This window comes from Fulmarus glacialis, unplaced genomic scaffold (assembly GCF_000690835.1).
Source record: "Fulmarus glacialis isolate BGI_N327 unplaced genomic scaffold, ASM69083v1 scaffold8689, whole genome shotgun sequence".
In the NCBI taxonomy this organism is placed as follows: Eukaryota; Metazoa; Chordata; class Aves; order Procellariiformes; family Procellariidae; genus Fulmarus; species Fulmarus glacialis.
Genome location: NW_009232718.1, coordinates 56,484 through 83,942, shown reverse-complemented (window position 1 = coordinate 83,942; position 27,459 = coordinate 56,484). Strand labels below are relative to the sequence as shown.

The window sequence follows — 27,459 nt, the reverse complement described above, 5'->3', positions numbered from 1 at the left end:
GGTGAGTGCCCTAAGCACTGGGACAGAAAGTCAATGTCCATCTTTTATTCCTCCCCCTCCTCTTTCTGCCCCCAAAATTATTGAATTGCAAGTGTATGTGGAACAACTTTACAAAATCCTACAATTTACTCTGCAGGATTGCATTAGGGCACCCTCCTGGGAGCTGAAACCCTTGGCTCAAACACGGGAAAGAAGGGACCTACGTCCAGCCTCTCCCAGCTCCGAGGTGAGACGGGGGCAGGGACCCACGTGCTGGACCTAGGTGCTAAAGCGGTCTGGCATTCATACCTTAAAAGGCTCAGATCATGGCCAAGGTTTCCACGCTGCCCTAATAATGTGAACAGAAAAAAAGGACGAGCGAGAACTTACACAACCAAAAGCAAGGGGTAGTGTGCGGTGTCCGAAAAGGTTGCTGGCTTTAAGATCTGCATTGGCAATTCTAGGCAAAAAAACCAAATAACAACATGTCTTCAGTGTGGGAACGCTGACATAACTCTAATAGATTTTTCTGGTGTTTTGGCCACTTATGAGCAGGAACAAAATGGCATTTCATCAGAGGCACTGGTAAATAACAACTTAGAAACACAGATGTTGTCAAAGAAAAGACCCATATTATAATAGCCAAGGTGACAAGAAATGTAAATCGGGAGTACAGCGCGAGCTGTTCAGTCATGCATCACTTTTACAGCATTCAATTAACATCTGGCAATAGCTATAATTTTCCTTTTTGGCAGCTGGATGAGTGACGCAGACAGAAATCAATATTTCAGGGCAGCAGAGGAGGGGGAAAACTGGTGATGAAAATGATAATTTAAAACCAATTAAGTATGGTGGCAGGGGGAGAGAATAGGATTATTTTGCTATAACGGTATGAAGACAGATAGAGAAACATGTATTTTAATCCTAACTTCCAGTGGGCTTAATTTTGCTGTAAAACAGGAGGTAACCATGCTGAAGCCCACGTCGTTATACTGGTACTGAACCAGTAAGTCAGGGACATGCTCACCAAAGTTTCATTTAACTGCTTCCTATGGCTTGTATCGATAGCCAAAAACACTGCCATACAAATGCTTTCCATATTAATGAGAGCACATTTATTTTTAAAATGTTAACTACAATCCAGATTAGCAAAGGCCCAGCAATTAAGTCAGTATTAGGAGCATTTTCAGTAGATTAATACAAAGATTAACCGTGCGGTTTAAGTGGTTTGCTTTGCAATCATTTCTGACACTCCGCCTAATTAGTTATTCCATCTGAATGCTAATAGCTGCAAATTGGATCAATGGCCCAGGGACGGCCAAAAAGGCCATCGCTTGTCTTTAAATATAACTAAGCACTACGTGCGGTGTTCCCAAGGCTGTTAAGCCCAAAGCTTCGAAAATACAGGGAGGGCGCAGAAGGACAGCCACACGGCTGCGACCAGCTTGTATTTATTACACACACACATATATAGTTTAGGTTAAATGACCAGAATCGCATTTCAATGATACCTGCAGTTATGCTTGTATTTATTACACACACACATATATATTTTAGGTTAAATGACCAGAATCGCGTTTCAATGATACCTGCAGTTACGAAATTTAGCATCAAGCTGAGTTATTCCTAATAAGCTGCCAGTGCCACTACGAATTGGCTCACGGTGGGGATAGACGTGATCTTTACGACAGGCTCTTTCCCCATCTTTTCCTGTCCATAAGGCCTGGAAATGCACGTCTGTTCTGGTTATTTCATGCACTGGTTTATGTTCCTAATGCCCATGTGGCAAGCAGAACGTTTTAGGGCCATTATGATCCTTTTCAAATGGTAACTGTCTCCCAGCCTTTGCTTCACGTTTTATAACACCTGGCAATGGTCAAAATTAGTAACCTGCCATCCATCACACCCCACTGCTCTCATTTCACTGCATCCGACCTGAGAGGTACAGTCCTTTTTGGCATGGGAAATATTAGGTCATACTTTGAACCCAGGGTCTTTGGGTTTTTTTTAGAGTTGCCACCATACACGTAAACTGGGATTTTTGGGAGCCATCACACAACTCTGAGTATGTGGATTTTCCACATATAGGTAAGATATCTGCTTACAGCCAGAGGAGATGCTTGTCAGGTTGTTTCAGGTACAACTACAGAGATAGGCACAAAATGCTTACACGTTGGCTGTTTGCCATTAGGCTTTTCTCTCTTTCTGTCCTCTTTGGCATATAGATATGTGGGGAATGATGACACAAGTGGTACACAGAATGCACCAGCTGCGGGTATAAACTGCTCCAAGTTTCTGTCTCCTTTACTCCAGGTGAAATCTCATTTGGCTTTTCTCATAAAGCTTTTTTTTTCCAACCCTATCAAATGATACGTCTTTCTCAAAGAATCCTGAATGACTTTGATGGGCAGTCGTTGGTGAGTTGTCTTCATTCACTGCAGTTCGGTATTGTATACTGAAAGGCGGCCACCGCTATAGCCAGCAAGCACATACAGTATCCCACTTCAAACCCATCTCAAATGATACACCAGTCCAGCTAGGGCAAATGCCCTGAACAACGCGGGCACCACATCGTGTCATTTCCCAGAGTGGCTTTTTCTCTACAAAGAAAATTTTAGAAGGAAAAAAAAACCCCAACCCTACCATTTTGCCTTTCTTCAGCTGCATTCTCATCAAATCCTGTCTCTGTAATAACCTCCTTATGTAGCACATCCTACGAGAGTGCTTTGCAAACTGTGTGAGTTTATTGAGAGCCAAAGTCATTTTTCCTCCTGCTAGTCTAGCCAAGATGACTGTATCATTTCACAGAAATAGCAGTGAAAAAGAGAAAGAAAAATAAGAGAGAGGAAAAGTGCTACTTACTGTAATCGTCTATCTTGATTTCCATATATTCTACCTTAGGCATTTGCCTGTCATTTACAGTCAGCTGCACATTTTCATTTACCTCCAGCTCAAAAATTTCTGAAAGAAGAAGGACAAGATCACAAAAACTTTTGGCATTGTTTGTGAAAAAGCATTTTAACTTTTTATAGCCACCTTAATATTTGTAACACAAGTTTCCTTATGAAAAAATTTCCTTCTAGTCCTGACAGACGTCTAATTCAATTAAGTCTTTGAAACCCCTTCCAGGTTCTGCATTGGCGAAGCGCTGTATTCCTGAAATCAGTGACCGTTAGCTGATTTACAGCAAGTGGGAATGTGACCTCCTGTGTTGAGGCAGTACTATGGGTCCCAGTCAGACATCTACCTGCCATGCAAAGCTAGATATCAAATGAAGAAGTCCTCAAGTCTGTGCCCAAGTTACACATAATAAATGGGGAAAGGGAGGAGACTATGGAAGGCTTCAGGACAAGGTTGTGCTGCTACACAAGAGAAAATCCATGAGAAGGAAAATCATGGGGAGACAAGACTGGACAAAGATCATACAAACCTGCAATGTCAGGTTTTGGAGAAGTCTTGGCTTTCAGAGTGTTTCAAGAATTGTTCATTTTGCTTGTGTGTCTTATCCAAGGACTCTCTGGGACTGAAATAGAGGATTCCTTCCTCCTTCCCAGGATTTAACCTTTATACCCCGCATCACAGCCATGTGCTCTAACCGCTGAGCCTCTTCTAGAAAAAGCGGTCACCTCCAACATCAGAAAGAGCAAGTCCTTCCCAGGGAAGGGATGATAAGGAAAGGGACCATCTTTAGGAGACATTGTATGTCCTAGGTGGTGGGAAATGTCTCCTGGTGAGGGTGAGGCTCCTGAGCCCCTCGGGGGAGAGATTCAAGGGCCGGGGGGATCCCACTGCAGTGGCAGTGAATCCTGGTCTGGGGGGCCCGTTGCAGTGCTCATCCCCATGGCACCAGGCTGGGTTTGAACCAGGGGGATCCAGGGCATTATCTCTGCTGCGTGAACCCAAGGAGGGTTTGCGATTTCACACCGAATTACGTGTTTCATTGACTGTAACTTCCCTTTTGAGACACACTGATAAATAGATGTGTAACCCCAGCTCTTCAAATAATACTTACGGTACCTGATGATCATGCTCTCATTGCCCATCTCTGTTGAATAGGCAGGCACAGCACAGAAACATGCCCTTCCCACTTAATACATTTCACAGATCTTTCAGCAATATTATATTGGTTCAATGACTATTCACCCTGCTTCTGAAAAGCCTGGCTCATCTCTATTGAAACCACAACCCCCACAAAAGTGCCAAAGCAACAGCCTATTACGTTTAGTTAAATATTAAGATTCTCATTTAATTATGGCACACACAAGTAGCTTTATCAGCAGAAAGGGGCTTGCCACGTAGGGGAATTTAGTCAAGCCATTTTATTTGTTCGTATAATTGCATTCACAGAAAGCCAGGAAGACTGTGGAGGAAATAAAAAAGATTGGCATATCTCCTAAAGGACTTTCTTTTCTGCTTTAGGACCACAGGGAGCTTGAGTCTGTGGAGTACAAATGGTCATTGCTTAATTAAATGTAAGCATGCTATAATATTCAGTGCAACTCACTATTATCAGATTATTGCAGAATACAGAGGCAAACTCCCTTTATAGAGTAATGGGCTCATATTAAGTAAGTAAATTCAGTAATATGCAACTGTCGGTTGCCCTTTATTCAAAAGCAAAAGAATGAGGGGAAAAAAAAGGAATGAAGGGAAATGATAATCATATGCAGAAAATCATGAATTTCAGTAGGGGATGTGTTCTGTGCATGACTAGATCAAGTTCTCTAGGTAATAAATGCTATACATATATATCTGTCAAAATAAAACTAGTCTCGGTGTGGTTTATGTTACTTTTTCAAGCCCTTCATTTGCTGTTTCTATTTTATAGTATCTCTTATTTTATTCATCTAAAAGTATTTTATAAAACTATACAGGAGGCTATAACACAGTTCATGAGCGCACTATCCTGAACATGCTGTTATAGCCACGCAGCTGTCTCCATGTCTATGGTAAAATTAAGGTATCGTGTTTAAGGCGTCAAAAAAGAAAGCCACTTTGGAGCTGTAGGTCAGAGCCAAGAAGCTCTCCTGGCCCTGTGGCAACATCCTCTGTGGGCTGAAGAGCCTTGCGGGCATCACCAGGGCTGCTCTGGAGTTATGCTCAGCAAGGTCAGGTCTCCGCTGGGAAGAAGATGACCTGGTACACCCTTGAGCATAGACTGAGATATGAGTGGTCACTGGTGCAGAAAGACTGGAAAGCTAGGAGCTTGCAATTTGTTTTCAGTATTACTTAAAAAAGCAATTCTTGTATTTTTGTAGGCCAGAATAACTACAAAGGCCAACTTTTGCTTAGTTACAGCAGAAGTAGTTTCATAAGGGACCAGACTGGCACATGGAGCTATATCCCTATCCCACTACTGCCAGGAGCAATAACATGAACATGAACATGAACAAAAAGTTCATGGCACTTTTACCCAGAAATTGTAGACCAGTGGGGTAACTGAGGAACAAGGAAATGAAATATTTATCTTACAGTCATCCCGTAAGCAAGACGATGGCAGACAGTCTAAGCCACGGTCCATGGTACGTTGTGCTGCTTTGCTTTGGCAGCAAAGATCTTTCTTGCTGCCCTTACAGGACAGTCACATAGCAGTACATTGCTTTAACCTAATTTGTTTCAGGATGTTGCTAAATTTTATGCATGTCTTTCTCTGCAAAGGAACTTTTTAATTGGAACAAATTAATTGAAAAGGATGGGAGAATAAATTAAAGTTAAATGTACAATGCATCTCCTTAACAGTATTGGATACTTGACACTAGATGGAACACTGCTGAGTATTTCTGTTTTAATGGTAAAGGATACAATATGCCACAAATCTGATTTTAAATTTGATTTAAAAAAGTTCAATCAGAATTTGGGATTGCACTCTAACCATCCTGCTTACAAGCAAAACTTTTCTAGGTGGGGTAAGGACTTGAAATGCATGTTGCCAACAGAAATTGAGAGAACAGGGAATAAAAAGTCACAGAAACTGTATAAAGCAAGAGGGATCCTTGTGCTTTTTTCTTATGTGTCCTGGTGCCACAGGAGTTTTTCCTTTGACGCTTACCACCTTCAGTGGGAAATTCAGCAGCTCAGCATTTCACAGAAAACCTTTAGTTTGGGAGCTAAGTTCCCTGGTTTGCTCTGCTCCTTTGCAGATACAACAGCAATGAGTTGCTGTAAATCCAGTTAAGCTAAACTGATACCTGATAAACCAGGCACATACAGAGCAGCTAGAATAAAGGTGTTGCTTATTATTTGGATCACAGCAATGCCTGAAGTCCCTAACTGCAGGTTACGGCTGGGCTAAACTCTACATTAAAACGAAAGATAAAGGTCTCCCATCAAAATGACAGGAGCAGATAAACCTTGGTTTCACGTGGGACTCAGTCCCACACCCTGCTATGGTCTCCTGAGACTCATGAAAGAGAGAAAGGGGCACCTTGGTTTAAGACCCCTGTAGAGAGAAGGGACAAAGAAAGGCTGTCATTCTGAGGCTCCCTGCCATGCTGACATGGGGTAAAAAATTGATCTTTGCATAATCTGTATTGCTACAGGTGTAAAGGAGGAACCCCAGAAACCTCACAGCTCTGTGAGCTCCACAGGGAGTCCTAACCAGTATGGCAATGGCTACAGCCAGTACCAAAGATTTTAAGGGAAGAAACCTGCATTTGGAATAATTCCAGCTTCACACTGGTGTAGGTGTGAATCACTAGCATTAAAAAAGCCCTACTGAACAAGTAAGTGCTACAATCCCTGTGAACAGATCAGGAAACCAGGCAAAGGTACAACTTGAGGGGCTCACTCCTCTGCATTCTCTCTTTCAACCTGGTAATCCGTATCAGAGTGATTTTTTTTAAAATCGTAGATTAAGCTAAATATTTCTTACTTTTGAGTAGGATGTAAATGAATATTTGTGAAAGACTAACAAAAAGAGAGAGAGAGATCTGTGCATTTTTTTGAGAAAGTTGATAACAAATGCCATGGCCAAACCAGAGTCTTTGTACCCCAAGACTTGCATCTGGGCAGAGGCTGGGCTCCCCGCTAGTGTAAGTTTTCTAAAAAGCAGCTACGTCTCAGTGTCCTGCCTGGCTACTTTACTCTGAAGAATTGCAAGGCTCAAGCCCATTCTTACTCTGTGCATCGGTTGTGTTGTGAACAGTCACCATCGGGACTCGGGGACCTTGAAAAGAAGAAGAAAAGAACTCGGTTAAATATCTATCGAAACACACACAGACACAAGTGAACCTGGTTTTGGATTCCACGGAGCTGAAGACTCCTGAGACTCACTTTCCATGCAAGAGTAATCTAAAAAGCAAATCACCCTGGTATTAGAAAGAGTCTATGAATAAATGACAGTACTGTAGACTTGAAGACATGCGAGGTTTCAAAGCCCTTTCCCAATGGACCACTAAATGCATCTTTCCCGAATCTGTAAACATTATAATTAGCACAAACACAATTAAATCACTTGCTTTTTAAATTATTCTAATGACACCCAAACATCACAGCACAAAGCATTTACATTTTATATGCTAGGATAACTGTTGCTGTTTTGCAAATGTTTTGATTTTGGTTTTGTGTTTTTTTTAAATGAATTAAAACCAGTTTAGCTCTTACACTAAAAAAGACCACATATGCTGTCTTAAAATGCAGCATTTGGGTATTGAAATCGGTCAGTAGTATACAAAGAGGATTGTCATTACTATGCAATGCACAAGTGAACCACAGAATTCATTGCCATAGGATGCTACAGTCTTTAGGATGCTGTAGTCTTTACCACAGGACGCTGTAGTCTTCAGCACAGGGTGCTATAAAGGCTATAGCCTTTAGCACAGTGGTCTGGATTCAACTTCTTGTTCAGAAAGTCACCAAGTGGCTGATTGATAGAAAAAATGGGATGGTACATGAGATTAGGTTCATTTTGTAGTTGCCAGCTTCTTTCTCTCTGTTTTTCAATTATCGTCTGCTGACTGCTCATGGAGACAGGACGCTGGGCCAAAAGGAGCTTCGGTCTGACCCAGCATAGCCTCTTGTAGGTTACTACCATACCTGTTCACAGCTTTTCCAATGAGTTTGACAACACTGCTCAGGAAGGTGGAAGAAGCACTGCAATGATGAAATGGTTAATCCTTAACCTCAGAGATAGTGGTTATCTTACTTCCCTTCCCTTTGCCCATAATGTAATATGATGCAGCAGCAGCAAGTGTGAGCAGCTGAGGAAAGATCATCCGTACATTCAGCAAAGATCCGAACCAGCAGGAACAGAGGGCTCCCACGCCATGTGTGGGTGAAGATCCTAGATCATAGAATCATAGACTCATAGAATCGTTTAGGTTGGAAAAGACCCTTAAGATCATAGAGTCCAACCGTTATCCTAGCACTGCCAAGTCCACCACAAAACCATGTCCCTAAGCACCACATCTACACGTCTTTTAAATACCTCCAGGGATGGGGACTCAACCACTTCCCTGGGCAGCCTGGTCCAAGGCTTGACAACCTTTCCCGTGAAGCAATTTTTCCTAATATCCAATCTAAACCTCCCTTGGCACAACTTGGGGCCATTTCCTCTTGTCCTATCACTAGTTACTTGGGAGAAGAGACCACCCCCCACCTCGCTACAACCTCCTTTCAGGTAGTTGTAGAGCGCGATGAGGTCCCCCCTCAGCCTCCTCTTCTCCAGGCTAAACAAGCCCAGTTCCCTCAGCCGCTCCTCATCAGACTTGTGCTCCAGGCATTTCACCAGCTTCGTTGCCCTTCTCTGGACACGCTCCAGCACCTCAATGTCCTTCTTGTAGTGAGGGGCCCAAAACTGAACACAGTCTTCGTGGCAGGTCTTCTCTTTTGAATGTACAGTATTTCCAGTTCCAACTTACTATGTGATGAGGGTGTGCAGCCAGCGGGGATGGCAAAATTTGGAACCGTCTGTACAAAAGACCCATGGACGAAAGGTTGGAGGAAAGGTTGTTAGAAACCATGTTTCCTACTTTCTCGGGCTCTGACGGTCTGGTGACACGCTGCTGGCACGCAGGGGAAACCTGGTGTTGAATTACATTGAATATTAAAAAATCCAACGTTTTTTAAGCTTCAAAATTAAAACAGCTTAAAGGGCTTGATATTCACTGAGATTCAAGCCCCTTTAAGATGTCTTGAGTCCTCCAACGTACAAGCAAATCCTGTGTGATCACCAGTCATGTGCACCAGCAATTTGTGTAGAGCTGGCTGAGAAAAAGCCCCTGATATGCTGTAACTGACAGTGTGCACACAAATGGCAATAAAAACGGGTTACTGTGAGCCATCCATACTGGTTCGGTAAGTGAAATAATTTCTTGAGAGCAAGAAAGATTTTAGGGCAGTATAATTGTGTCAGTGGTTTTCCCTGTGCTGCCAGGAAACCACGTCCCCTTGCATACAATCAAGAGTGTTTAATGTAGACCTTACCTTTACAGAGAAGAGGCAGAAAAAGGTTTTATTTATCATTAAGCTGACTGATATGGCAGCCTGACTTTTATTTCCTAGTAACTGAGAATGTTCTTCACTAACAATCCCATTCCTTTGTTCGCACCATTTTCTTAGAATGCAGCTAAGTGAGTATAACGCACAGAGGAAAACCACGTTTTACTCACCAGGATTTAACTGAATTTACCTTTCTACTACCAATATACATTGATATGCTGACTATATTTATTTATAAATCTGCCCTGCTTTTTCTCTGCAGTCCCAGAAGCCAGTCTGCTGGAAAAGTAACAAACCTAATAAACAATTCATCATGGGCATGATAAAATCATCACTGAAAATAAAAGGAATCCTCCCAAATGACTTTGATAGGAGCTAGAGCAGTCCTTTAATTAACACAAAAATGCCTAACAAAAGGAAAGGGATAAAGAGAAAAATACAATGCATATAATCCTTTTATTTTCTAATTTATTTTTCCTTTTTGTGTTGGCACTGGAAAAACTCTGAGAAACTAATAAATATAAAAAAAAGCCAGTATGTAGTTTAGAAAATTCCATGTATTATATATTGTGTTTCCTTAGACTCTCACTACCTTACTGTCATCTCCCCAAATCAGTATTTTAAAGTGAGGTCCCACACAAAGATAATCAGTTTGAAATAATATCAAATAAAAATATTTCAAAATATGCATCAGTATCCTTGAAAAAGTAGACTTTTGAGTTGCTCAATTTTTATTTTTCAACAAATGAGGAAAAATGGTAAAGACAGAAATCTAGAGTAGAATCATCAGGTTTGTGAGAAAGATTACTTTCGATATTAAATATTCCCAATGATGACATTCCAGTTGAACAATGCATTTGACTTTTGAGCGGGTTGAAAGTCATTAAGAAGAAAAATCACTTTTTTTAAGAATGATGTAAATTGCTTATTTCAATGCCAGCTTTTAAAGTAAAACAACCTAGTTACGTGCTAGACTATGTCTTTTAGTACACACACATCAAAAGTCTTTCAACACTCACAAGTCGAGTGCCTAACGCCTGACAGGGATAGAACAAAATTCTTGAAATTAGGAAGTGTATATTCATTAGCTGCCTCCTATACTTTATTTTTAAACCTATAACGGTGTGACAGTCCCATTACACATGCCATCTGGTAAATGCCATCCACTGTCATTTGCGGATCTGAGAGTGAAACCTAATTTGTTCAATGAACTGCTGGGAGCTGACAGAAGCAGAGCGAGGACATCCTCTGCTCCGTGTCTCCTCTCTCCAGAGCCCTTCCAAACGGGCTTTGATTGGGACTCCTGAGCCCTGGCACAGTCTGCTGCTTCTGTTCTTTAATCAGCGCTGATGAGCGCCTGCATCTACCCGTCCCCCTCGGAAACTTTGCAAACTCTGCCTCTTGCTTACAGAGGTCCTGAGCGCATGGGAGCAGTGGGCGCAGGCTGGATTTAAGCATTTGCTTGTCCTCCTTGCAGAATAAACCACAAAGCGCTCCACTTTAAGAAAGTAAAGCAGATACCGAGCTGCTTTGCCCCTGATGTGAAAAGGTAATAGACCCAGCACATACCCCATAACCTGGGTGACTGTTCCCAAAATCACGAGCAGCCTACTTCCCTGCATGACGAGGGGATGAGGATGCTGTCGGATTTCTTCTCCCGGCCCCGGCTGCAGAGGGGTAGTTACAAGCAGGGCTGTGATCCGCCCCGAGGTGTGGGACCTGGCACTGCTGCTCCCTGCCACCTCCCCCAAAATTTTTAGGACGCTGGGTGGCACCGTACGGGCTCTGTAATCCCATTGTCCCTCGCCGCATCCCTCTGGCAGGAGCGGGATGGGGTGCACTGGAGCACTATCAGCTGGAACCTCTTCACCTGGCTTGCAGGTCCATTCCCTTCTCCTAGGCTCCAGCATTCCACCAGCTAACCCCAGTAACTTGACAGCAGTTTTAACGCTGCTGCTTTATTTATAGCTTAAGAGAAAGGACCGAAACTATTGACAGAACTTCTGTGTGTATAGACATACTCTATACATTCCCAGATAGACAAATAGTTAATAATGCTGCATAAATCTCTAGTTACAGGACTGAGATTTTCAATTAATACAGTTAAACGTCTGGCTTTATCATAAGGCCTTTGACTTTAAAAACGTTACTGTCATTATCCATGCTAGAAGTAAATTAAGCCGTATCACTATAACGACACGGGCAAATTTATCATCAAGGAAGTACTACCCGCTGACATCTGAAAGTGCACAGAAACTCAGTGCCTCAGTAATTTGACAAGAAAAAGCATTGGCCATGGCTTGTCATCAATTTTTTAAGCAGCTTTCATTATTATTTCCAAGAGGCTTCTGCTTAAACACTATCAGAAAGAAGCAACTCTAGATATTTAGGTGGTAAGGTATAGATTTCCAGAATAAAACCGGAAAATCATACAACTTTGAACAAAATATTTACCAGACTTTTGTTCTGTAATACTTTTAAGAGAATATTCCAAAGTATTCCTGATGTTTTCATGATCTAAACAGCATAGGGAATTATATCAGCTACAACTTTAAAATGAAAGTGGTGATTACAAAAAGAATACGAAGTAAAATTGCAAAAAAGGTAATCAGAGTTATGTAAGTGTTAAAAAAGGAAAAAGAAGAGGAATTGTCTTATTCTTCTCATCCATATTCTCAAAGGCTTCAATGTGGCAGATAATTTCAGACCAGAAGCTAAATTCACAGTGTGTAAACAATGAAAATTCAAATACTCTTTGCCAGCGCCACCAGCGTATCTCTTAAGCGCTGATGAATGATTTAAAAGAGCAGCTGCAAGCAATGGGGGCTGAGAGTGTCTGGCTCTGCACAAGTGAGATAATTGGCAACAGCCATCTCTGTGTACAGATTCCAGATCTCTTTATTTGCTAACCCATGAATTATTTATACGTGCTGCATAAAGTTCATATGTTGGGGTGATATTATCAGCCTAATAAATAAAGACATGGGGAGTTCTGTGAACCGCTGCTTACAATTAAAATATTTTCCCATTTACAGTATTTTCCAGTCTATGCTACAGACAGATGTTCATGCTGTTTGCTTTGGCAACCTTGTTGACACAAACATCAAACAGATTTGTGCTGCTCTTCGCCCTCCCCAAGGCTTTTAATTTTGTAATCTAATCTTTACTTCCTCAAATGTAACTTGTCTTGTAAAATAATCAATGCTGTCTTGTTCTCGGGCAACACACAGGATTGCACAAACCACACCGATGGTACTGCTTGTTTCTGCCCCATCTGATATGAGTAATAAATTTCATGCTTAATTTACATAGAGCAGAAATAAATCTGGTTCCTCTGAGGCGGCTTCAGTTAGCAGTGTCTAGAGGGCAAATGAGCAAGAGATTTGTCCTTAATTATACTACACAAAATAGGTCTGATGAGTTCTTCAAAAGGTTGCTCGAATGAATAAGCATGGTCAGGTCCTCAGTCCATTCCACAGGATTTTAAGAGGCGCCTACAAACAGTGGCGTGGGAAGCTGGGCTGACACTAACCGGCTCCATCCCACCCTCTGTCCTATGGTCACTGAAACGCAGAAGGACATGGGACTCCTGGCTCTGAGAAGACCCTCCCTTGCTTCTTCAGGTAATTGTGTATTATAAAAGTATCGACAAATGCCCTCTAAATATAACTTTCCACAGGATTTTAAGAGGCGCCTACAAACAGTGGCGTGGGAAGCTGGGCTGACACTAACCGGCTCCATCCCACCCTCTGTCCTATGGTCACTGAAACGCAGAAGGACATGGGACTCCTGGCTCTGAGAAGACCCTCCCTTGCTTCTTCAGGTAATTGTGTATAATAAAAGTATCGACAAATGCCTTCTAAATATAACTGTTTTTGCTGATGTAATTCCTACTGGTGTCTCGCTTCTGGTAGGAGCTGCCTTCCAACTTGAAGCTACGCTGGCTGTCACTCCAATTTACACCTTTTTGCGTTTCTTCCAACAAGCTGTTTTCTACTAATCATGAGTATTCCCATTATAGTTAGAGCAGTCATGTGTCCCCAAAGCTCTCAGCCAGTAGGATAAACTAGATTATTTTAGCTCCCTTTTTCAAGACAAAGTTTCTTTTCCTCTTATTCTTTAATGCAAGAGCATTTCACATTCAGTTCCTCCTACCTAAACAGAAATGACCAGGACTCTACCCCTGCTGCAGAGGATGTCTTAACTGGTCCTTATATGGTGAAACTGCTACTTGCCCAGTTCTACGGAAAATTGTTTGCCTGATCCATCCTAAAAGAGCACTTGCCTCTTCCATGACCACAGCCGGCAGGCGTTTTGCAGACATCCAGTGACCAGCATTGCATGCCAAGGCACTCATCTGCTCTTCTGAGGCATTTGTAACTCTTGAGCTTCAAGCATACAAGACAAATTCTTGCCCTGAGTCACCATGTGCTTAATTTTGCTCTTTGTACTACTAATTTCTCCCACTCCAGCCCTGCAAGACAGCCAGATTCTCCAGTGTTTCTCTCTGCCTTCTAGTGATGCTTATCAGCTTTGTGGCCTTAACAAATTCCATTAGCTGCGTCCAGCTTTGGGTTCCCAGGCTGCCAGGGAACAATCTAAGTAAGGTCATTCCCAAGACCAGCTCCTAATGAACCCTGCTGTGATCTCCAATTAGCCTTATATTTCTCTTAATCATAATCTGTTGCCTTCTTTCATTTAGTTGGTATTTAACCTTCCCTTACAATTCTTTCATTAATCCCCATCCTCTCCTTCTTAATTAATATCATCCAATGAGCTATCACACCGAGTGGGCTCAGTGAAAGCATTTCCTTCCTTTCAGGAGGCTTTGGGTAAGGTTTTCAAAAGCCATAATGCAATAATGCATGTGGATGGTTCCAAAGAGGAACGTGGAAAACCTATGAGAAACGTTGCAGGTACATTCATCCCTTCAGTGAAAGCATTTCCTTCCTTTCAGGAGGCTTTGGGTAAGGTTTTCAAAAGCCATAATGCAATAATGCATGTGGATGGTTCCAAAGAGGAACGTGGAAAACCTATGATCTTCAAGAAATGTTGCAGGTACGTTCATCCCTTATAGTGATAAGATCAGCTGTAAAAAGGAGGTAGGTTAGGAGAATTTGCTTGCAGTGTTCCTGAACCTGATAGTGCACCTTGACTGTGTACCTGGAGCTGTAAGTACCAGAGGTAGGAGGGAACCATTCCAGCTCACATGGGGATCACTGACTTCCCAAAAGGCTAAGGTATTTTGTTCTAGTGTGCTGGTTCAGATCTATGGTTGGAAGAACGAATCTGAACAGAGAAATCCCCATAGGCAACTCTCTCTCTTTTTCCAATTTCTGTTCTATTTCCTGCTATTGCTAATTGAATCCCTCATTAATTTAACCTCTTTCAATTCAATTTTAATCCAGGCTTTCTGCAAACTTTGAAAAGAGATGAAAGCAAAAGTTTAACATTTGTCCCTATTTTTAAAATATACTTGTTTCTTATTTCTTAGTATATGCTAATCCTAAGAGAAATACCGTATGTGGGGGAATATGCCTGACTTTTTCTGTATTCCCTGCCAACCTTGGAAAGTCTCTGGATAACTCAGGATGCCCGGGGAGGTTGTGCACTCTCCATCCTTGGAGGCTTTTAAGAAAGACTAGACACAGCCCTGATCAATCTGGTCTGATCTCTTCCCTGACACTGCTTGGAGCAGGAGGTTGCACTAGAGACCTCCTAAGGTTCCTTCCAACCTGAATTTTCCTACGATCTTGTGATTCCTGACTAAAAAGTATCACAAATGGCAGCGTAGTCATGATGAAGAGACTGTGTAGCCACGTCCTGGAAGAGCTGTGGAAGGGGAGAAAGAGCATTGCAGTCCCTGTTACTCCTCCCAGCTCCTCTAATAAACATACTGCTGATATATTCAAGGGAAAAGGCTATTTCCTTGTCATTGCAGCATGAAAGAAAATACTCTCTTCTCAGTGCCATTTACAACTCATTAACACTGACAGAATAATACCCCATTGCATATTTTGTGTTTATTCCACTAAAAGCCTAGGATAAATTGATTTAGATAACTGTAATTTATTCTTTTCCATAAGTAAAATTCTCTTGCAACAAAATAATGATATCCTAGCTAGTTAAATAATAACTGATGCTGGGTATTAACTTCAAAAAACCCACCAAAAACATTGCTTCGCATTGTCTAGTTATTAAGCTGTTTTCCACTCATGAGTTCTCAGGTTTTAATATATCCTTAATGTACTGGCTGCATTAATAAAGAACTAAACAAGTACCATGCAAACAGAAAACAAAAGCCAGCAATAAACCTTACAGCTGGACCAGCTGGCAAACAAGGTGAAAAAAGCAGTTTTCCTTAGAGGAAGCTTTAAATCTTGCGGGATGGTAACATCTGTACTATCCACTGCAGAATAATGAGTTCAACCAAGGTCGCTCATATAGCTGGAAATAACGCACATGCACCCTAGTCTCAACATGCAGGAGGCCACTGCCTGATTTGTGAAGCTTCATTATTTGAAGCATCGGAGGAAGCCTGTTGTCATGGTCATTTATCTCCTACGAGTGGAGTTCAGATAAAATGTTATATGTATGGAATGACCGAATGACAAGAACCCTGGCTGCACGCAGATGATAGATCACCTTCCTCTGGGCAATGCCAGACGGCTAATATCTACAAGCAAGAATCAAAATGAAAACAGGATCAAAGCATGTAAAAGCAAGAAACACGTAGTGCTTTGCAGAATGAGGTAATTTTAAAGGGGATAGGAGTTCCACTTTCGTTTCACAATCTTGTTTTTCCATGCACTGGAAATTAGTTGTTTTCTATTCATTTTATTATTAAATATTCATGCTTTTTTTCCCCACTTGTTCTATGTCACTGTGTATTTATGGGTACTTTACACCACATTAAATACAGTGAAATATTTTATAACATAAATGAATGATCTGCTTAAAGGAAGACAAAATGTGACTGAAACATCCACAAAAGCCACCATTTTAATTAATCTCAGACCACATTAATAACGACATTCTTAACAGCCGACAGAAAAGAAGTTCTCTTTCAGATTCCAAACCACTAATAGCATCCTCTCTTTTCCTGGAGAAAAAGCTCTTGTGGTACCTTTTGTTTGTGCAAAAGGGATTTTTCATATCAGTCTGCTATTCTGAAGTCGTACAAGCATGTGAGGGAGCGAGAGTGAGCTCTCCCCATCCTGCCTTTACCCACGGGATTTCTGACCCGTGAACTGCACACAAAGGAGTTGAGATGCAAGAGCCAACCTTGGCTGTTAAGTAAGAAAGGGAGTCAAGTGAATGCAAATGTGAATTATATAGTAATTATAATATAAATAGGACCCAGAGATTAAGTCTGTGCATGCTTTCAAACAGCAGAAACTAATTTAAGCTTCATAAGCCTCAGGAAAAGTTCCAAAAGGTCACAGTTTGCCTGGAAGCACTAATTACAGCCTCCCGCTACTGCGTATACAAAAAAACCAAGCGTTGTCGTAATCATCCTTGTATAGGAAACCATTCTGGTCACAACAGATAACAGTCACCCAGTGACCTAATATGTGAGCAACTACTGGGATTGCCTTCCAGGCAGGAGCGCGGCTGCTGTGCTCATTTAGCATTGGCTGGGTGGGAACCTGCACCCACACTGTTGGGTTATGCCTGGTTCCTGGAGGCCGTTATCACATTGCAGGATGTTTAGCTGCACTTCAGTGTTACCTCCATGTTTCTTATGCATCTCGGATTTTGTTAGCCAGATATTTTGGCTAGGATGCTTGGCTTGTGCAGTAGCACAAGGATAGCATGGTCTTAGGGATTGCCTATCCTGCTCTACCCAGAAAGACAACACCATGTTCAGACCCCCATAGCACAGAGTGTCAAACACTGGCTTTCTGCCCCTTGCTGTAGACCCCAGACCCAGGCCAAGGACAGCTCAGATATAGTTCAGAAAATCTGAACCCCCATGAGCTGCACATAAGGCAGTAAGTAGCAAACCTTTCTGTTGAAGCATATTATAACACTTACTGTGATGGAAAATAATGTAACTCTGGGCCAGCAGATGAAAACCATAATTTATTTTTGAATAATAGAGAATATAGATACCACTCTACTCTGGGGTGCAGCAGTAATAAGCTGTAGTCATCAGATGGTCCATAAAATACTCCCAAATCCTTGCTCTGTGGTTTCCACTTCCATCCCCACCTTGGCCACTTGGTCCCATCCCAGCATTTCCCACTCACTTGTGCGATCAGAAATGTTTGTACAGCCATGCAGCAAAACAGCAGAAGAGCTTCTAGAACTGATCCCAGCAGAAAAAAAAAAGATTATATTTATTTTTCATTCAGTTCAGTTCCTGGACCCAGCTCAGAGTGAGCCTAGGCACAGGTAGCAGACTGGTGAAAAAGGTGGACAGAGGATGGAGTTGCCTCTTTCAGTGGCAGCACTGACTTTGTCTTCCTGTCCTTGTGGACATACAGTGCTGTGGACCTCCAAGATATACTGATGAAAAATACTATAAGGTGCTTTATAGGGGGTTATTGCATTTCACAGCAAGGCGAGGTGGGGCAGAGAGAGGCACGATCAGTCGGGACAGCAGGTAGAAGCCACCTTCCCCTGAGCCTCCTCCTCCTGGTCACCACCTGGGAGCTATCGCTTATGGAGCCTGCAGTAAGGAAAGCATCTACAGTTGGCTCTCAGCCTTGGCTGAGGTCTTCAGAGGTGTTGACGTGGCTATACTGAAGTGTGATGGCAGCTGGTGCATACCCCATTAGTAAAATCCGGGAAGCAACCTTCACGTTTGTTTAAACCAGGGCATGCCTATTGCGCTTCTCTATCCATAGGCTCTCGACTTGGTTAATAAAACTGCTTTTCAGTGCTAGCAGTTATTTCAGCATCTAATTAAGTCTCTTTAGACTACCTCAATGACATCATTTATTATAATCCTCACCAAAGGTCACCTGAATTGCCAAGCTCTGGCCCTCTTCGCAGGACCAGCTGCACTTAGAAAGCGTTTACTTGAATTTTAGTAAGAAGTGCTTTGGAGACACTCTAAGATGCTTTGCCATTACCATGATGGGTAGTTTTATGATATTATTAGTTGACACTAAACGCACATGCTTCAAAAGTACTGCCAGGCAGCAGGCTTTCTACGTAACTAAGCTTACGTAGGGATTAAATTTAGGTATTTCCCCTCTGTGCGTTTAATATTTGTTTCAGGCCCTGGAGTGATGCTTGTACCCACAGCAGCAAGCTTCCCCCAGCCATCTGCCAGAGATGCCCAAAGCCACATGAAGTGGTTACCTGGAGAGGTTAAATAGGAACTTCAGCTTCTTTGTCTCTCAAAAGCAAGAAGAAGAGTTTCTACCATTATAACCTGGGTGTTATCGACAGAAAACACTCCTAATGAAACACTCTCCCTGTAGCGTTTGACAAGCAAACGCTTCCTTCTTAGAAGATCAACACTTCCGTATCACCCACAAGGAGCAAATTGCACACACATGCACCTCTAAGGACCCTCCAAACCGAAAAAGCCGCAGGATGATATTCCCCAACGCAGCTGCACTGGGTTTCCCAGTTCCTAACACACTCCAGTGCTATAGAAACATATAACACATAATGACGTGCTTTAAGCCAAAATGGGCTATTATATTTTTCATAACTGCTTTACTGCTGCTATAACTCAAAATTCAATCCCTCGTTCAAGAGACCGTTGCCTGTCTCTAACGGCACTGAGCGATGCTACGTGGCAAGGGAGGCTGGTCTTGCTGGAGTCCCGTCCCGCGACATGCCGAGGGGCTGCTCTGCTGCACGGAGTATCTCCAGCTCCCGCTGCGGCTGGCGGGAGTTAAGAGCATTCAGCACCTGGGAGGACTGGCCCCACACTTATTAAGGTCTGCGATGTAATTACAGACTAGTTATTGAATTGCTATTGAGACGAAACATCGCGCGGTGCTGTGAGCTAACAGCAAACGTGTACAGCCATGCCTTGTTAGCTCTTCACTCCGGTATGATTTAATCATTTTACATGCTGGTTTTGTTACGGGAGACCTCTCCTGCATACTAATAGCTGAGTTTCTGCTAGGAAGGTTTCTCTGCAGTGAATAGATTGAAGATTCACTGAATCTTTCAAAACCACTCTGGTAATTTATCCACCTAGGAAACTCTCTGCCCCTTCTTGTCACTGCCCATCTGAGCACTGCAGTCAGCAGTGGATTTTATTTTCACAACACCCCTAGGAAGCTGGAATTACAAGACCTGCTTGAGTTCTCTAAAGAAGCTTGTGACACAGAAAAAAATCAAACCCATGTGTCCTAACTAGCATTTTGCAGCTGGTTAGGACTTCTCAGACCACTGTTACCAAATGTGTCTTTGAACTCTCCATGTCTAGATACAGGCCAACAAATTAAAACTATTATAAAAACAACCTGTTTGTAAATATATGTATCATAGGTGTCCATGTTCAACGCAGGACTTAGAGAATCCAGCAGTACCCTACAAATAACATGATTATTTTGTTACAGAACAGGAACAAAGAAAGCAATCCACCTACTTTTTGCAGATATATTTGCCTAAATATTAAGTTGGTTTATAGTCCATAAATAGCCAAACGTATCCAGGGAAGAGCTAAGCTGCGTACTTTCATTATTGCTTGCACTGGTGTTTAGCTGAGCTGACTACTAAGAACAATCTGGTTCCAGGAATGCTGTTGATGAGACTGTGATATGCAACATTTCTATGTGATATGTAAGGCAATCCATGAGCGACGTAGTTAGGTTTTGTAGACAAAACGTTGCTTTATGAACTTGTGCTGTCGAACGGTAGGCACCTTACATTGATTTACAGCTCCTGGCATCTGCTTGTCCGTAGCTAGTATAAAAAATCCTTGTCTCCAGGTTTTCCATTGCTTTCCAGGGATGGTAGGTCTGGCCCAAATGGCACAGGTTAAAAGGTCTGATTAAACGAAGGAACTGAGAAAGATGTATAAAGAGGTTCATTATTCTCCTGCCTGAAGGCATGAGCCAACCTCTTATTGCAGGAGCTGGGCAGGCATGTCCCTGATGGGTACATTATTGCAAAAATCCTGAAGAGGGTAATTATGCACCATCCACCGATGGAGACAGACTACAGAGCTAGACACATTTCTGCTCTGTTCCAGTAGCCAATGGTCCTTTTCCTTGGAGTGCTGTCTTGCAATATGAGGAAGGAAATGGGGGTCACAATACTTGACTCAAGATGTGGCCATAGGCAAACCACTAATTCTCGCTGTACCTTTGCTCCCCACTTGGTAAAAGCATGGAAATGATCAGCTGGGGAAAGGTTGCAAAGGGCTTTACGCATCTTTCCGTAACTCAAATTAAACACTTACGGCAGCATTTATTTTACCAACAATAAAACTTCTATTGCCTCTTCCCTGTATCCTGATAAATCTCGGTATAGGATTATCCTGAGATATTAAATAATATTAAGCTCTTCCTGTTCAAAGTGACACAGATGTACAAATTACTGCCAAGAATGTCTCTGTGATGATCCCATGGCCCCCTCATATTAATAGAGAAACTGAAGCAAAATGTGGTTTGATTCACTCATGGAGAAAGACAAATGTCATGATCTTTACTGAGGCAGAAAGGATTCAGACACTTTCATTCAGAAAGTAAGTCCCTAGCAGTAGAAGCCCTGGTTTTTTGTCATGAATATTTCAGACAAAAATTTCTCATGAGTGATATGCTAAAACTCGTACATTTTTGTGAAGATATTTGTTGATTAAAACTCATGCCTCTAGGATTTTATGGGATTTTCAGGGAAAAAAGTTCCCTAAACTCAGCACTACAAAAAGTGCAGATGAAACTGACTGAATCCATCAGAAGATGGGCAAAACAAAATGTTACTTTGTTACGGTGAAATTCGTCAACAAATCCAAGCATTTTATTGGTTTTAATTTAGCTTTTCTTTGGAACGCATTCAAGTCTATTCAAATCAGCTGGTAATCCCATGAGAGAATAAAACACTAGGAGATTTTCCAAAATATATATCTCCTCAATGAAGACAAAGTCTTTATGCAGTAATGGCATTTAAGTATAGACACAATACTGAAACACTGCTCAGAATTTTACGTTTATTCACATTTTAAAAAAATAATGGTTTTTAAATCCTTGAGCTGAACAATGCCAATGGTGCTGGTGCTGGATGCTGCCGTTTCAAAGGATGTTCCCACCCACCCGGCTGTTGGCTGAGCTTATCTCACGTTGCACAGCACTGGGCTAGGCAGCACAACGAGGCAGCATTAAAGACCCAGTTTTCCCTCTTTTCTGACCACCTCTAGGCTCCTTTAAAAGTTCTTTTGCACAGGAGTGCTGGCTAGTGTGTTTTAGTAAAAAGCCCTTGCCACATTATTAAAAGAAAACAGGAGACGTGCTAGCTAGCAATCACTGACCGGGTTTAGAAAGATTGCCCATGAGCCCTGTTTTGAATCCTGGTCCCAACAAGCATAAATGCTGAGCTGATGCATTCTCCTAAAGCAGCCCTCATATTATAAATTAATGATTTCACTTGACGTCTTTTGTAACCTAGACTCACCTACACTAAAAATTTCTGTATATATGGTATCCTCCAGAAGTGTAACCATACATTTCAGACTTGTGTATCACCTGTGTGGGCAGGAGCTTGTGCTGCAACCACATCAGAGGGCAGAAAAATCTAGATTTGTAAAATGATTCCAAAACACGGTTTTAGACCTCTCCATATTGGAAGGCTGAATCTTGCTAAATCACACTCTGGACTCTGCGGTATTAAAATGTGATTAAAAGAGATCAGGACAACCTGCCACAAAGCAGAGCAAGATGATTTGATGAAACCTGGTAGTGAAAGTCTTTGCTGACTCCATCAAAAATCTGGAAAATAAAAGAAATGTAGAATAAGAAAAGGACTTTTTAATGCTCAGAATAAACCTAATAAGTGGAAGCAGCAAGTTATGCTCCTAAGCGTTCCCATGTCCAGATGGTGTTTCCATATTCCACCAAGAGGGAAGAAAGAAGATAATTAGATTCTCAAGAAACAGTTTAAGGAGAAGTTTATAGCTCCATGCTGCCTCTATAAAGAATAAACTTGCAGCACTTGTCTTTAGAACTCATAAATACACAGACAGAAAGAATTACATGTACAATGGTATGAGGAACTTGACTCAGATTATCGCTAATTTGGTTGCATTGCTTCTTCATTAGTATGAATCACTCTCACAGGAGATCCTTAAATTGGAAAGTTTTCCTGCTCTGTGCTTTTGCACCACTTGTTCTCTGTTTATGGGACTGAACCAGGATTTTATCTGGCATGACCTAAGAGCTATAAATCCTATTTTTAATGCTTTCCCAGGCCTGTAGGCATCCTTCAGCACTGTAGGGCCAGGAGAGTAGTTACAGAGCTGTTGTCATCGTGGCTGCTGGCTCAGAGTTCATACCTGAAGAAAAGCAGACGTATACCCAGATAAATCCCTTTTCTGTTGGTTCTTTAGGTATTTTATCAAGCACAGCTCAGTTACAACATATCATTTTGCTCTACAGCTACAAAACTGCCTGCTAGCAAAGGCAGAAATTACTTCATCCCTGTTACCTGTGATTACTGATCTACAGCGTCTAGGCTAAGCTACTGATAACCACAGTGCTAGAGAGGACTTCCAAATCAGGTGATAATACTTCAACATTTTTGTTAGAAGAGTCTATTTTCTTTTCTCCAAAGAGAGAGACAGCTTTAAAGTCATTTGACCTGCACAATACTGACAATAAAGACTACCAGTCAGCTACAAACACAGGTTCCAGCAGAGAGAATCTTCAAAGAGCTAGGATAAACTACAGTGATTTTATAGTATTTTGAATCAAAACAATCTTACTATTTCTGGAAAAGGAGGAAGGTCTTGAGACCTATAGAAGACGATAGTGTCCCCTGTTGTGTTACACTGTTGTCTCTTCTCAAAGTAAAGCTGATTTTTCCCAAATTGGTCAATGGATGAAAAATAATACACAGTGCAGTGGCAAAGGCACTTCTCTATCACCAGCAACCATGCCAAGCATGAGACAAGTTTTCTTTTAGCCCTCATTACAGTTCTCTCCCCTCTGTGTAACTACCAATTTTCATTGTGTCATCCCTAAAAATGATTAATTCCTTCCTGATAATGCATGATTATGGAGAACTTTAATTAGCAGGCTGGTAGGCATTCCATGAATACTCCCCCCTTTCATTTTCATCATGTAGTAAATGGCATTAATTGCAGTAATGTATGCATGTGCCAGAGGTCTTCCTCACTATTCCTCTTGTCTCAGAGCTAGAAGGCATTAACCCTTTGTGGGGAACCTCACACCTCCCCAGGTGCATCGAGCTGGCCAAGATCAGCTTATGGCTGAGGTCAGTCGATGGAGACTGACCAACTAATGTAAAGGATGCTACGATGCCGCTGTCTGCAATAGCAGGGACTTAAACTCCAGGATCCAGGAAATCTTTCCCAGTTCTGTGTGTTCAAGCAGAAGTCTCAGTGACTTCACAGGGTTTTTTTATGAGTGAAGATGCTGTAACCAAACCTGCTACACGGAGTATCAGAGTACAAGTTAGCCTGCAATAGAAATGGTTGCATGTCCTTTCTTCTCCTATGAACAACCTCAACTAGGACTCAGGTTTTAATAGTGCTGGCAGGTTACACCAGGGAGCAAGGGAAGGAGTCATTGAAGACAAGGTGCACCTATTTAAAATGGAAGTACTAAAACACTACACAGCTGACTACAGTGGTAGTTGTTGATAAGGCTTCATCCTCCAGAGGAGAAGGAGCTATCACTTAAAAATGGGCTTTACTGCTTTACTGGCTCAGTGTCATTCAGCCTCACACCGTACATGTCTGAGCCCCACTAAAGAAACAGGAGTAAATTGCTTTCCACAGCCAAAACTTGTAATTTCTTACCCTTTTCTCTATGCAATTGAATTTTACATCCCATTCCAGATGAGAAAATCCCATCCTCAATTAAATTTATGTATAAAGTAGCAAAACCTTTCCATCCAGATCTTCTTTCTGTTTATCTCAGAAGGAATCAGTGGCAGTGTCTGTGCTGGTTTATGAGAAGACACAGAAGTGTAAGCCCATATTTTATGATGAAAATGACAGTAGGAGTGACCTTGCTCCAGCACATATTGCTTTTTCGACAGTGTCTAGAAGAGATAATCTAACAGCAGTCTGCAAAGCATCATGTTTCCTTAGATCCTGCTACAGTAATTCAATCATGAGCATATAAAATTAGATGAAATATAAGGTAACTAGCCTTCTAGGACTGAGTGATTGCAATAAATGTTGCCTCCTGACAGTAAGCATTACATTGTCCTCTCGAAAGAGAGGTTACCTTTTATTATAGCATACTTCTTCTCTCATTTCCTTCTGTGCCAGGTAGCACTGCTGTTAAGCATAGTCTGCAGGGCAGCAAAAAATCCTTTAAGACAATTATATGCTGCCTCTAAGGTACCAAAGCAGTGAGTAGAAAACTTCCAACTCTTGACCTTTGGGATCAAATGATCAATGCCAGACCTTTCTTGTTTTTTTTTTTAAATATGTATGTTTTCCCTTTCCGTTGCCTTTCATTTAAGTATCACAGAGCACTTTATAAGTATCGGTTGCATAATCAAGCCTTACAAACCTTGCCATCCATTTTAGAGAGGTTAAGCTGAGCCACTGTCGTGTCTGTGTCTCTAAACTCAGCGAAGTTTGCAACTGAAGATCACAAAGCAAGGCAATAAAAGGGATAGAGTGAAACTGAGGTATGGTGGAGGTTAGTCTCTAAGTGTCAGTACAGAAACTGTTTTCAAGCCATAAATATTTGCCCATGCATTTGTCCTGTGGACAGCTGCGAAAATACGATTTTTTAAATCATTACAGGCTTGATCAGAGTAAAATCATATTTAGCTACCTTCGAAGACACATATACATCTGATATAAAGTCATACACCAGTTATGGCTACAAACACACATTTTTGTAGGCAGTCACAGAGTATGGAGCAAGACCTGAGCTCTGGGTGTTTTTATACAACGTAGATGGAGAAGAAAGCACCAAACAGCAACAGGTACTGTCTGCCACTGTCTGGTCATTAACATCGACTCCAGCTGTGATTTTTTGGGGGAAGCAGAGGTGGGAACTGCTGGCAGAAACCCTTGGGTAGCAGACGTTGTAAGACAAACACTCGTCCACCCTGGTGGGCGGCTGCTGCTGCTCTACCTGTTTGATCAACGCAGGGCTCCTTGATACATCCTCATTCAAGTAGTTTTTCCATCTATGTGTTATATGTGTATATGGATAAATGGGATTTCCTGCTAATCAAGAAGATACTAGAGTATGACTGCTTATGATAAATAAAATAATATCCTGAGAAAGTGAGGCAAGAGCAAGCTCTAGTTAAGCAGCCTGAGGAGATGTGGAAAAGGAAGTATCCTATTAGTGGATCCAAGTGGTTCTCCATCAAACCGCAACAGCTCTACCCTAGTTGTATGACCAAAGTCTGAGGCGGTGATTACTTTTATCCAGAAGGCTGCATTTCAGCCAGAACAGACGTTTCCCACAGCAGCTGTAACAGGAACCAAAGGGAGTTGTCTCTGCTGTAAATGTACCCATAGCAAATATCTGAAGTCAGATGGATCCTACACAAAAGGTGCTAAAAAGAAATGTTGTTCCTGTAAACTGCTTGAAAGCAAAGAAGTTGAAAGACCTCTCACTTTCAGTTAGGTAAATAAGGAATAACTCCACCAAATGTAATGGACTAGTATTTTTATAAAATCATTGAAAATGGAAATCCTACCAAGATCTCTGTATTTTCTCATGTATACATATTTAGCAAAGGTATCTGAATGGAGACATTGACATTAGCTCCGTAGTTCAGGCTGTGCTGTATTTGTGCTACACTGAGATTACGGTTTGAGAATTTAGTCCTGTATAATGAAAATACAGACAAAGATATCTTCAGCAGATGTAAACAGATCTAACTCTAATGACCTTATGATGGAGGTATTGTTTACAGCAGCTGAGAATCTGGCCCACAGTTTGTTATGCAAAATCATTATCTTGTGTACTTGGATTAACGTACACGCTAATAAAACTCATTAATCTCTTCAGGTATCATGGAGGTTTTTGTGAATGAGAGATAATGTGATACAAACATATCACCTCATAACTGTTGATAAGACCTTTAGAAACCTTAATCTTGTTATTCACAAATGCTTCTAATTATGGTAAAACAATTATCTTGGTGTAAGGGAAAGGTACACTGTCTCTAGTAGCTATTGACAGATTTTCTTGAAAAGAAGAAGAAAAATATACAGGGCTTTTCTTGTAAGGAGGCAAACTTCATAAACTTCATAACATCTACTACAGAACTGAATGTTTAATGGAAAATTACACTTCTCTGCATATGTCTGCCATACTTGCAGATTCAGAGATTTACATGTAGTCTGTTAAGTTAATTAGTCCATTGTACTGTCAATGTTATTTCACTGTAGTGTACTGCAAACTATTTTTTTAGGATACCTATAAACGGCCCCAAAATACAGTCTATCCTTCATTTTCGGGGCAGAACATGTTTTTACAAATGTCCATGTCCAGACGTTTTGCTTGGTATCATGTTAACCATTACACTTCTCCACTTTATCTTGATTATCTTGGTTATTTCCCATTTTGCCATCCCAAACAGACTGCTGACGTTCAGCAGAGAGAGTACTTAGAGCTGCTGTACAACAGCATACACAACAGCTACTTTTTTTTGTTATACACGTTTGTTTGTTCCTGAGCTGTTGAAAATAAAGCATTTCTTATTGGCTTGCTGCTTTGCAATAGTTGCTTTAGAGGGTGTGCAGCCATTTGAACAGCTTCAATCACAGCAGCAGATGACCAGTAAGAATAACGCTTGCCGTGGGGGGCTGCAATCCAGTTCTGTGTTCATCCATTGTGTGTGCAATTTAGGATAATTAAGCAGAATTAAATTACATAGGATTAAATGCTATGGAGTTCTGCATTTATT

General features: G+C 41.5%; 1 protein-coding gene across 1 annotated transcript in view; it reads right to left on the bottom strand.

Moving 5' to 3' along the window:
* Nucleotides 1–27,459, bottom strand: part of DPP6 (dipeptidyl-peptidase 6) — a gene marked incomplete at its 5' end in the record, with an annotated part of 87,161 nt that overhangs the window by 9,103 nt on the left and 50,599 nt on the right. The window contains 3 exons of the mRNA XM_009585037.1: nt 370–439; nt 2,842–2,940; nt 7,097–7,144. Coding sequence (XP_009583332.1) covers nt 370–439; nt 2,842–2,940; nt 7,097–7,144 — 217 coding nt within the window. The remainder of the gene's footprint in view (nt 1–369; nt 440–2,841; nt 2,941–7,096; nt 7,145–27,459) is intronic.